The 13,030-nt window shown below is 42.7% G+C and overlaps 1 protein-coding gene across 3 annotated transcripts in view; it reads right to left on the bottom strand.

Moving 5' to 3' along the window:
* LOC135906316 (uncharacterized) overlaps nt 1-13,030 on the bottom strand; it is a 67,578-nt gene that overhangs the window by 13,897 nt on the left and 40,651 nt on the right. The window contains exons 7-12 of one of the 3 annotated variants that reach the window (XR_011514647.1): nt 12,674-12,758; nt 11,415-11,507; nt 9,886-9,940; nt 9,142-9,251; nt 4,944-5,040; nt 4,239-4,309 (exon numbers count right to left, since the gene is read on the bottom strand). Coding sequence is in view for 1 of the 3 variants with exons in the window: in XM_070539131.1 (XP_070395232.1) it covers nt 4,239-4,309; nt 9,142-9,251; nt 9,886-9,940; nt 11,415-11,507; nt 12,674-12,758 (414 nt within the window). In the remaining 2 variants the exon portion in view is untranslated. The remainder of the gene's footprint in view (nt 1-4,238; nt 4,310-4,943; nt 5,041-9,141; nt 9,252-9,885; nt 9,941-11,414; nt 11,508-12,673; nt 12,759-13,030) is intronic. The other 2 variants (XR_011514648.1, XM_070539131.1) reach the window with 2 other exon arrangements.

Raw genomic sequence — 13,030 nt, 5'->3', positions numbered from 1 at the left:
TCTTATATCTCGCTTTATAACTGCGTGTTATAGGGCATCCTGATCCTGCTTCAAAAAGTAATGAGCTTCTCTTTGAGTTATCATAAATTGTTTCTTTCCTGCTTTCGTTTTTCTCCTAAGTAGTTTCTCACGGAAGGTTTCTTTTCCATTGCCACCACCATGAGATTATTTCAGCCTCTCCGACTGTCCGCTTGATCCTCTTCGTTGGTGTGGAGTGATCATGGAGTTTGTTATTTTGTCCGGTCCAGGCGCCATATTTTTCTTGAAAGCTTGCGCTGCCGCGAAAACCTCTGCCACCGATATAGAGGCATCTAGCACCTCATTGTTCCCACCTAAATATGTGGGAGTATCATGGTTTTGCGTGTAATTTGCTCCTATATACATGTCTTCTAGTGTGTCTAGGAGATGGGTGTCAGCGTCTCGAAATTCGCATTCAAGTAATCGCAGATCTCGGTTCGTCGCTGTTTTTCTACTTGCAGGATCTATCATGCTTCTCAAAATGGTCCATGTATTTTTGTGTGTAAGGTTCCTTGTAGAGATTCACAGAATTGGTGCCAATTATTGTTTTCTAGTGTTTGTGCATAAGCATTAGCCTCCTGTGTTAGTTGAGCTATACGTATTTTGAGCTTTCTATTTAATCTTTGTATTTTCCATCGTCTCGTCAGGCTTCTGCGTGCTTCCCATAAATGTAAGAGGCGGCTGTCTACTGCTGTTCAGGCCGGTACTTGCAAACAAATATGCTGCCTTAGAACACAGAGATGACGATGACGTAGAGCTAATAAATGAACCCGTGACTAGGTTGGCTTCGGAGGCAGCAAGTCAAGTTGGAGGCAAGAAGGCGCCAAGGCACTAGTAGGCAAGCTCTCCCAACTAACAAAAGGACCTAATAAAGAAACAACGAAAACTGAAAGTGCCTAGCTCAAGAGATAGGATAGAATTTGCGGAACTGTCAAATCTGATCAACAAGGCGAAAATAAGGGATATTCGAAACTATAATGTGAGAAAGACTGAAGAAGCCGTAAAAAATGGATGCAGCCTGAAATCGGTGAGAAAGAAACTTGGCATAGGACAAACCAAGATGTATGCACCGAAAGGTAAGCAGGGTAATATCATCAGCAATCTCGAAGGCGCAATAAAAGCAGCGTAAGAATTCTATACTGACCTGTGCAGTACCCAGAGGAGCCATGATACCTCCATTCGAAGCAGTAATGAACAGGTTGCAGAGACTCCTGCTATAACTAGCGACGAGGCTAGAAAACCCTTGCAAGCCATGAAACAGGAAAAAGCGGAAGGAGAAGATGGAATAACACCCGATTTAATCAATGATGGATTAGACGTAATGCTTAAAAAACTAGCGGCGCTTTATACAAAGTGTCTATCGACTTCAAGGGTCCCAGAAAGCCAAAACAATGCAAACATTATGCTAATCCACAAAAAGGGAGACGTTAAAGAATTGAAAAATTTTTGGCCCATTAGCTTACTCCCACTATTATATAAAATATGTACCAAAATAATCTCCAACAGAGTAAGGGTAACACTGGACTTTGGTCAACCAACTGAAGAGGCTGGCTTCAGAAAGGGATACTCTACAATGGATCACATCCATCTCATCAATCAGGTTATTCAGAAATCCGCACAGTACAATAGGCCTCTCTATATGGCTTTCATAGATTACGAAAAGGCATTTGACTCAGTGGAGATACCAGCAGTCATAGAGGAATTACATAATCAAGGAGTACAGAACGCTTACGTACCATTATTGGAAAACATCTACAGAGGTTCAGCAGCTACCTTAATTCTGCATAAGAAATGGAGGAACATACCTATAAGGAAAGGGGTCAGACAAGGAGACAATCTCTCCAATGCTATTCAATGCGTGCTTAGAAGTAGTATGCAGGCTATTAAACTGGGAAGGCTTAGGAGTAAAGATCAACGGCGAATTTCTGAGCAACCTTCGTTCTGCCGATGACATTGTTCTATTCAGCAATAATGCAGACGAGTTGCAACAAATGATTGAGGACCTTAACAGGGAGAGTGTAAGAGTGGGGTTGAAGATTAATATGCAGAAGACAAAGATAGTGATAAATAGCCGGGCAAAGGAACAAGCGTTCAGTATCGCCAGTCGGCCTCTAGAGTCTGTGAAGGAGTACGTTTACCTAGGTCAATCAATCACTGGGAACCCTGATCACGAGAAGGAAAACCACAAAAGAATAAAAATGGGTTGGATTGCATACGGCAGACATTGCCCGCTCCTGACTAGAAGCTTACCATTATCATTGAAAAAGACGGTGTACAATCAGTGCATTTTACCAGTACTGACATAGAGGGCAGAAACTTGGAGACTGACAAAGAAGCTTTAGAACAGGTTAAGGACTGCGTAAAAAGCGATGAAACGAAGATTGCTAGGCATAACGTTAAGAGACAGAAAGTTTGGGTCAGAGAGCAATCGGGTATAGATGATATTCTAATTGACATCAAGAGGAAAAGATTGGACCATTAAGGTTACAGAATGGGTACCAAGCGAAGGAAAATGCAATCGAGGACGACAAAAAACTCAGGGAACGATGAAATTAGGAAATGCGCGGGCGCTAGATGGAATCTGTTGGCGCAGGACAGGGGTAATTGGAGATTGCAGGTACAGGCCCGCAGTGGACATAAGACAGGCTGATGATGATCTGCAGTTATACACTGTGTTTCATTCTTTGTTGTTGCTTTTCATGCAACATATGTTCAATAAATTGTAAGTCAGCATTTTGCATTGTTCAGTTCCTTTTCTACACTCTTCCACACAGGATTCACGAAACTGTACTCTCGTATCTATGAGTATGCTACAGTGCAGCTAGCCATGGTATTTCTGTATACAAGGCAAATCATTTCTGTGCTTAATAGTAGGGACGCTCGACTCCCCACCTCTCGTCCCCTGACATTCCTCTTCTTTCCACGACTCTGTCTCCCGACGTGTGGCTTCCCCACATGACACACACGTGATGGTGCAAGTCGGGTGTCGCAGTTACGCTGTTGCAATGAGGGACGGTGCGAGCTTTTCAAGGTTAACGCCCCATGACAGAATGAACAACTTGGACATGCGTGGAACTTGCATCCTGTTCTTCAGCTGCAGGATGGTGATGTGCGTTGACGGTGCATGCTGCAAGACTAACCTGTGGAATGCTCTCCAGTCGGCTTCAGAAAGCGAAAACAGCACGAGCAAACAGGATGTAATCACGAGACGGCATCCAGAAGTGACTATTATTATTATTATTATTATTATTATTATTATTATTATTATTATTATTATTATTATTATTATTATTATTATTATTATTATTATTATTATTTTGGCTAGCTGAAATGCTCGTACAGCTGGCACAATAAATAATTCTTTTTTTGTATGTTGGCATAGTCGTGTGCTGTGTTTTTTGTGAACAAGAGCACTGGGACCACACAATGACTTGATTCCGTTTTCACCAAGACGTGATTTTTGTGTCATAGCAGCTGCCACAGTCTGCACGCTTACTAGGACACTATGCATGTCCAGCACTGCACATCTTACTTGCAACTTATTTCAAGCCCACAAAGGCTTTCACCAGTTACACTTTAAAACATAGCTGACCAAACCCTCACCCATTTCCATGCTAGGGCAATAAGAACAAGTGCATTGCTCATCGACCACTTCATGATGGATTTCACGATTTAAAAAACCTATGCATGCCGCAAGCCCTGACAAGTCTTGATTTAAAATGCATGCTTTCCGCGTTTATATAGACAAGAAATGAAATGCGGTCGCACCATCCCATGAAAAATATCTGCTATACAAGATGGAAAGGATGAGTGTGCTGCTGTCAGCTAACAGACTATCTACCATTAACCTTCAAAGTTTTCGAATGTCTCGAAAATACAACGTGGGCACACCTAGTCTGTCGATGAAGCGACCAGATGACACCGAGTTAACACATTTTAGTAAGCACCTTCCATGTTGTCAATTTGTGCTAAGGAGCATGCTACGTGAATAGCTGATGAAGCTCGTAAGCAGCCCTTTTTTTTTCAGGTTATTTTCAAGCAGACATTCAAGTATGCTCGCACAATGTGTGAAAGCATCAGGACCTGCTAACTGTCTTCAATAGAAGAAAAAAATTTCTTACATGGCCAAATTTTATTTCAAGTGAGCTCACTGTACATACTAAACTTATACAGTGTCACTTCCTAGCAGATCATGCCAAGCAGAAGACTAAAATACTCACAGCGCTCTCACGGATCCTTGGCCGGTTGGTGCGCCGCCATAGCCACCTAACGATGCGTGTGAGGATCGATCCTGGGAAATACACGGAAAAACCGTGTCGGCACCAAAATGAGAGTCTCTGCTAACAATGACCAGTGTGTGGGCACACATTGGCCTTGTAGCATCGGTTTGCAAGTCTTGCATTCATTTCCCTAACTTTCTCATCACACCCAACGTTATGCTTGTTAAATGTGCAGGTGGCGCATGCATACTGTGTTTGAGTGGACCATTTCACGAGTCAACAATCTCATCTGGAGAAGCATGCCAGGTGTACGGCCAGGCAAACATTTCCAGCATTCCTTAAAAAATGTCCCTCTCTCTCAAGGTTTTGTTTATGAATGCCAATTCATGCTCTCCCTTCCAACTTTCGTTTTAGATTTATTGCACTGGTTGAAATCTAGCTAAGAGCAAAACTTTGCCAACACACCCTTCTCTGCATTAATGTGTGTTGGCTAAATTTGTAAGAGAATGCCCTTTTTTTCAAATTGGGCTGCTCTCACCGGCTAAAAGTTCAAACATTTTTATTTTAACAACACACCAAATTACAGAGGTGAATTCCATGCACATTGATTCTCATTAGTATGATGCGCACGGATGTACGCATGCACACACACAAGCAGTTGAACCTCAATGCAAGAACAATGAAATAAAAAGCATGCTGGCCCACCTCTACTTCCTCGGGAGCTGCGCTGGGAAACGGCGCTCTGATTCACGCGATCCTTGGAGAAAAATGTTGCTGGGCTATAGGCGCGTACGAAGAAGCCCTTTTTGGAAAGCCGATGGCAATATGGTAACATGAATTTAGGGTCGCATTCAATTCTAACGTGCATGCAATTTTTGACCAGTTTTATCGGAAGAAAGGTCCACGTTAGATTCGAGTAAATACAGTATTTCAAACTCCATATCTATGCTATCTTGTGTTGTATATACATACATACATACATACATACATATATACATACATACATACATACATATATATAGATGCATACATACATACATACATACATACATACATACATACATACATACATACATACATACATACATACATACATACACACACACACACACACACACACACATATTCTCCACAACGTGTTACTCCACAACAACCGAGACATGTGAGCACATCAGATCTATGAAGGTTTTTCTATGCACTGCATGAGATCGTCATGTGCCAGCGCACCTCCAATTGCCTCGATTGACAAGGAGGTTCCATACCTCCACGATTTATCAATTCTTAAATCTTTGGCGTCTGATTAGGCATGGGTTATTAGAGGAGCCTGAGCCCCCCCTTCTGATGGTTGTGACCGCACATCCATAGAGTGTGTGTGCTCACATACACCGTTCAATTACACTTTTCACATGCGCGCTGATTGCTCTTCTGCAAGAGAGTCGAGCGGCAAGTTCGTTAATAGTGACTACTGCCCAAGTGCCGAATTGGAATACATCTATTGCAGTGGATCTAATTTCTTATATTTATCATAAATATTTATGCAAGCCCATCCGTATTCATGAATAGTCGGATGCGGTTGTTGAACTTATGCCCATGCCGATTTATATGTTTTTTCTGCTCCTATAATGGCCTGCAAAGGCCATTATAGGAGCATTATGAATGAATATAATGCATGTTTACCTACAGAAAACATTTTTTGTCACTTTATGGTCACTAAAAAAATTGTGGCTAATGTTTTTCATATAGGTCACTCGAAAGATGTTAAATTTGCAATAAGAAAGTAGACCTTCAGGGGGCGGGGTGCACCCTAAAAAAGTTGACCCTCAAAGAGTTAACAGGGTTCTTTGGAGTTATACGATACTGATCACAGTATCATCAGTATCATGTCTGTTTCATTCGGAAAGACTTCTCCGAAGCGTTCTACATTTTACTTGAAGCATTCTTCCCTCCTCACAACCGTTTAGATATTGTTCTATATTGAGTTGCCCGTCGCGATCAGGAAAACACTTCTATCGCGGCCAAATCAAAGTTGTTAGGCATGCGACATTTACAGAATGAGCGGCAATAACTTCCGAAGCTCGCTGCTGATTGTACCTCTTGAGATGCCACTTTCTGCTATCAAAGCGAGCGCATCGTGCACGTTATTATTCAAAACACGCACAGCAGTATGGGCTCTGTACTGCAGAGAAAAAAAAGGAAAAGAAAACAGTCAATGCACCCTCCTCACATCAGACGGCTCAGCCATGCGCTGCGCATCAGTACCATGTCCATTTCGTTCGGAAAGATTTCGAAGTATTCTACAGGCAGCCGAGACCACGAGTTGTTTGGTGTACCGCCTTGAACAAGCTACAAGTGAATTCTCCGCAAGCGCTGACAGTTTTTTTCTATTTGTCCTCCTTTTCTTTTTTTTGACACATTTAAGTATTGTTCAAGTTTGCAGAAAATGTATTGTTTATCTAGCCGCGTTCACAGCCGCATGCGTACGGATGACTCTGAAACAACAACGCTGAAACCATTCATCAACACTACGCTGTGCCACCTGCACACGTGCGACTACGGAACCGTTTTGAAATTGCTCTATATTGAGTCACACATCGCAATCAGAAAAACACTTCCATCGCGGATAAATAAAGAAATTTTTAGGCATGTAGGGCCCGCTGGGCTGTACTAGTCGGCGATAAGGTAGCCTCCCCTCCAGCGGGATTATCTGACTGAGCCATGGCGAATGCTCGGTTGCCATGGAAAGACACCTCTGTACGTTTCTTTTTAATGATGGCGAGCTTGAAATTCACCTCCTGCACTGCACAACTTCTGTAGGCTTGGAGTGACGTCCGTCACCAGCACAATATGCCAAGAGCGAGTGGGGCTATACTAATCCACGTACAACCAAATTAGGAAGGCTCACAAAGCTTCCACGAGACTCCCTCACCAGATCAGGAATTGGCCTCTCTGGTGCAGTATAAGGCGACCCCCTCCCAAATGGCTAACTCAATTATACTATGGCCCTCAGTCCCCAGCAGCTGCGGAGCACATGACCAAGGCTGCGGTCAGACCTGCAACGCAGCAAAGGGTGCTAAGAATCCCTGCATCCAGACAGGCCGCCAATGCAAACTGACCCTTGCAATGATTAACACCCGAACCCTCTCGAGTGAGGCTAGCTTAGCAGGGCTCTTTGAGGAATTATCAGACATTGTTTGGGATATTATGGGCATTAATGAGATTAGAAGAACTGGCGAGGCTTATACATTGCTGAATAACGGACATGTCCTCTGCTATAGAGGTCACCTAGATAAGAAGCAATACGGAGTAGGATTCCTAATCCATAAGGACATAGCGGACAACATTGACGAATTCTACAGTATTAATGAGAGGGTAGCTGTAGTCGTAATCAAACTTAAGAGGTACAGATGAAATGTAGTACAAGCCTACGCTTCAACGTCCAGTCACGATGATGAAGATGTAGATCAGCTTTATGAAGATGTTGAATTAACAATGAGAAAAGTGCAACCTCAATATACTGTAGCAATGGCCAACTTCAATGCAAAAGTGGGGAAAAAGCAGCCTGGTGATCAAGCAATTGGCAACTACGGCGTCGATTCTAGGAAGGCTAGAGGAGAGATGCTGGTAGAATTCGCAGAAAGGAATAAGCTTCGAATAATGAACACCTTTTTCAGGAAGCGTAGCAACAGAAAATCGGACCTGAAAAAGCCCTAATGGTGAAAGAAGAAATGCGATTGACTTCATACCTTCTGCTGATCCCAGCATTGTGCAGGATGTAGAAGTGATAGGTAGGGTAAAGTGCGGCGATCACAGATTAGGGAGGGCTAGAATTCACCTCAATGAGAAGAGAGAAAGAGCTAAATTGGTCAAGAAACAGGTGAACCTATAGGCAGTAAGGGTAAAAGCAGACAACTTCAGGCCGGTACTTGCAAACAAATAGGCTGCCTTAGAACAGAGAGATGACGATGACGTAGACATAATAAATGAAACCGTAACTAGGTTGGCTTCGGAGGCAACAAGTGAAGTTGGAGGCAAGACACCAAGGCACTAGTAGGCAAGCTCTCCCAACTAACAAAAGGACCTAATAAAGAAACAACAAAAACTGAAAGTGTCTAACTCAAGAGATAGGATAGAATTTGCGCAACTGTCAAAACTGATCAACAAGGCGAAAATAAGGGATATTCGAAACTGTTATGTGAGGAAGACTGAAGAAGCCATAAAAAATGGATGCAGCCTGAAATCGGTGAGAAAGAAACTTGGCATAGGGCAAACCAAGATGTATGCACTGAAAGGTAAGCAGGGTAATATCATTAGCAATCTCGAAGGAGTAGTAAAAGCAGCGTAAGAATTCTATACTGACCTGTGCCGTACCCAGAGGAGCCACGATACCTCCATTCGAAGCAGTAATGAACAGGTTGCAGAGACTCCTGCTATACCTAGCGACGAGGTTAGAAGACCTTTGCAAGCCATGAAACAGGAAAAAGCAGCAGGAGAAGATAGAGTAACAGCCGATTTAATCAATGATGGAAGAGACCATTGACCTTCAAAGTTTTCGAATGTTCCGAAAATACAACCCGGGCATACCTAGTGTGTCGACGAAGTGACCAGATGACACCGAGTTAACACATTTAATAAGTAGTTTCCATGTTATCAATTTCTGCTAAGGAGCATGCTATGTGAATAGCTGATGAAGCTTGTAACCAGCCCAGTTTTTCTTCCAGTTTTTTCAAGTAGACACATTCAAGTATGCTCGGCACACGTGTGAAAGCATCAGGACCTACTGTCTTCAATAGAAGTAAAAAATTTCTTACATGGGCAAATTTTATTTCAAGTGAGCTTACTATACAAAATATTTCCAATGTCACTTCCTAGCCGATCATGCCAAGCAGAAGAATAGAACACCCACCGTTCTGGTGTTTCGAGCTGTCCGAGCCTGCGGTTTGTACTGAGCTTGAAGACTCGCTCCCACGCTGCAGTAGACGGCGGCCTCAGCGGAGCCTGACCTGCCGCGAATTGCTGTAAAAGGGCAGGCACAGCCATGTCAGCACGACAATGACAATCTCTGCTAACAATGACCAGTGTGTGGGCACACATTGGCCTTGTAGCATCGGTTTGCAAGTCTTGCATTCATTTCCCTAACTTTCTCATCACACCCAACGTTATGCTTGTTAAATGTGCAGGTGGTGCATGCATACTGTGTTTGAGTGGACCATTTCACGAGTCAACAATCTCATCTGGAGAAGCATGCCAGGTGTACGGCCAGGCAAACATTTCCAGCATTCCTTAATAAATGTCCCTCTCTCTCAAGGTTTTGTTTATGAATGCCAATTCATGCTCTCCCTTCCAACTTTCGCTTTAGATTTATTGCACTCGTTGAAATCTAGCTAAGAGCAAAACTTTGCCAACACACCCTTCTCTGCATTAATGTGTGTTGGCTAAATTTGTAAGGGAATGCCCTTTTTTTCAAATTGGACTGCTCTCACTGGCTAAAAGTTCAAACATTTTTATTTTAACAACACACCAAATTACAGAGGTGAATTCCATGCACATTGGTTCTCATTAGTATAATGCGCACGGATGTACGCATGCACACACACAAGCAGTTGAACCTCAATGCAAGAACAATGAAATAAAAAGCATGCTGGCCCACCTCTTATTCCACGTGAAGTGGTCTGGGATACTTCTCGGTCGGATTGGTGCAGTGCCTGGAGAAATATGTTGCTGGGCTATAGGCGCGTACGAAGAAGCCCTTTTTCGAAACCGATGGCAATATGGTAACATGAATTTAGGGTCGCATTCAATTCTAACGTGCATGCAATTTTTGACCAGTTTTATCGGAAGAAAGGTCCACGTTAGATTCGAGTAAATACAGTATCTCAAACTCCATATCTATGCTATCTTGTGTTGTATATACATACATATACATACATGCATACATACATACACACACACACACACACACACACACACACACACACATACACACACATACACACACACATACACACATACACACACACACACACACACACAAACACACACACACACACATATTCTCCACAACTTGTTACTCCACAACTACCGAGACATGTGAGCACATGAGATCTATGAAGGTTTTTCTATGCACTGCATGAGATCGTCATGTGCCAGCGCACCTCCAATTGCCTCGATTGACAAGGAGGTTCCATACCTCCACGATTTATCAATTCTTAAATCTTTGGCGTCTGATTAGGCATGGGTTATTAGAGGAGCCTGAGCCCCCCCTTCTGATGGTTGTGACCGCACATCCATAGAGTGTGTGTGCTCACATACACCGTTCAATTACACTTTTCACATGCGCGCTGATTGCTCTTCTGCAAGAGAGTCGAGCGGCAAGTCCGTTAATGGTGACTACTGCCCAAGTGCTGAATTGGAATACATCTATTGCAGTGGATCTAATTTCTTATATTTATCATAAATATTTATGCAAGCCCATCCGTATTCATGAATAGTCGGATGCGGTTGTTGAACTTATGCCCATGCCGATTTATGTGTTTTTTCTGCTCCTATAATGGCCTGCAAAGGCTATTATTATATGAATGAATATAATGCATGTTTACCTACAGAAAACATTTTTGGTCACTTTATGGTCGCTAAAAAATTGTGGCTAATGTTTTTCATATAGGTCACTCGAAAGACGTTCAATTTGCAATAAGCAAGTCGACCCTAGGGGGGGGGGCACCATAAAAAAAATGACCCTCAAAGAGTTAACAGGGTTCTTTGCAGTTATACGATATTGATCACAGTATCATCAGTATCACGTCCGTTTAGTTCGGAAAAACTTCTCCAAAGCATTCTACTCCCTTACAACTGTTTAGATATCGCTCTATATTGCGTTACCCATCGCGATGAGGAAAACACTTCTATCGCAGACAAATAAAGTTTTTAGGCATGCAACATTTACGGAATGAGCAGCAATAACTTCCGAAGCTCGCTGCCCATTGTGCCTCCCGCGATGCCCCTTCCTGCTATCAAAGCGAGCACATCGTGCACATTATTATTATTCAAAACACAAATAGGAGTATGGGCTCTGTACCACAGAGAAAAAAAATGAAAAGGAAAGGAAAGGTAGGCAAGGCAAAACAATAACCCTACTGGAGAAATCATGTAATACAGGTCACTTGGTGCCTATTGACTCACTTGGCTGATGTCTCTTAAGATCACAGCGATGTAGACAAGCACGGCGAGTATCCCAGCCATCAGAGAGCACAGCAGGGCCACTGTTGTGAAACACTGCGGCGGTAGGACATGGCAGAAGAGCTATGTTACAGCAGCTCATAACGCTCCACATTGTTTTTTGTGAATGGGCAAAGAGGAGACACTAGGCACAATTTTACACGACGTGTTCGTCGTACCAACAGGTTCTATAGGTTTTCAACATGTTCCAACAATTGGAACTGGCACCTTTCAGACTCGTTGCATGTCGTATCGGACACCGCATTGTGCCATATGTCTTGTGTTTTAAAGGAACCCCATAAAGAGAAACATGAACTTGAGCTGAACTTTTAAACCGTGTTTCTACAATACTATTCAAGATATTAAAACCGCGAAAAAAAAACTCGAAAGACAGAAATGACGCAACAATGAAAAAATGAAGGCGATGCCACCTTGCATTTTCTGCATACCAGACCAGTATATGACGTCAAGGTTTTCGGAAGCGTCTGCTGGGGTCTATTTAATGTGACATCGGTATAGATGCATAGCGTTTTGTTGCAAAATAGGCTAAATACTGAACTCGATCAGTTTCGACTGCCCTACTGGACCAAAATGGCTCAAATGTGATGGAATCCGTAACGTCACACTGACGTGGAGGCGCTAATGTTTCAGCGTGAATTAAAAGAAGTGCGACATTCCAATTCTTTTTCTAGGTGAATTAATCAACTTATTACCTCAAACTGTAAAAAAAAAATTGTTGTGAAAAAGTAATTTGCTCTGTTAATTGATGTAGTACCTTTCTTTAGTGTCCCTTTAAAGGCCACTCATGCTTTCGCTGCTATGGAAACATGCGCTTTTTTTCCACTTATTGGCAAAGTAGTGGGCCCTTTATCTTTTTAGAGTTGAATGTTGTCGAGAATTCAGCTGCGAACATATTTAGTTGGAAATAGGTATATGCGGACAGAATGAGGTCATGCAACTTGTCTTGTGGTTGCTAATGAAAAACCTGTTCTTAGTGGAGGGATGCTTATGTGGGGTCCATTGGCCTAGGACCATTTATATCAACGCCTCGACTTCTAGTTGGGCGTTTCTTAACGTATCTAAATTAATGGAGAGTTCAAGCGGGCGATGAACAAAATGGCATTATTTAGGCATTCAGAAGGACGGCCGTAGTAGAAGACAGTCTGCAGACAGATTCCCATGAGTCAAACTTTAAAAAGAAAGAACAATAGAATAAAGCGTACACAGCAAACAGGCGCTGGCTGCGGCACTGGTCTTTTCCAGTTCGCGATTGCCTCCATCAGGCCGGGTGGCGATGTATCGGGATACCTTAAGAGAAACAAGGTGGTTGTCAGCAATCAGCAATGACTGAAGATGCCTTATTTATTGGCACAGACTCATTGTGGGGTATAGACCACGAACCGGGTGGTAAGAACATTTTTTTCGAAAAGGAATACAAATTAATTGAGGATGAGAAAGAAACCGATAATAAATGATATTAGGTAGTGCATAAGTTAGTAAAGCGCTCCATGCACCCCTACCAGCGACAGTCGCGAAGTAGCGGATGTCACTTCTTAGTTGCTGTCGAAGTAATATTATTG

This window comes from Dermacentor albipictus, chromosome 5, assembly GCF_038994185.2.
Source record: "Dermacentor albipictus isolate Rhodes 1998 colony chromosome 5, USDA_Dalb.pri_finalv2, whole genome shotgun sequence".
Classification (NCBI taxonomy): domain Eukaryota; kingdom Metazoa; phylum Arthropoda; class Arachnida; order Ixodida; family Ixodidae; genus Dermacentor; species Dermacentor albipictus.
The sequence above is the reverse complement of the archived record's forward strand: the minus strand, read 5'-3'. Positions and strand labels throughout refer to the sequence as shown.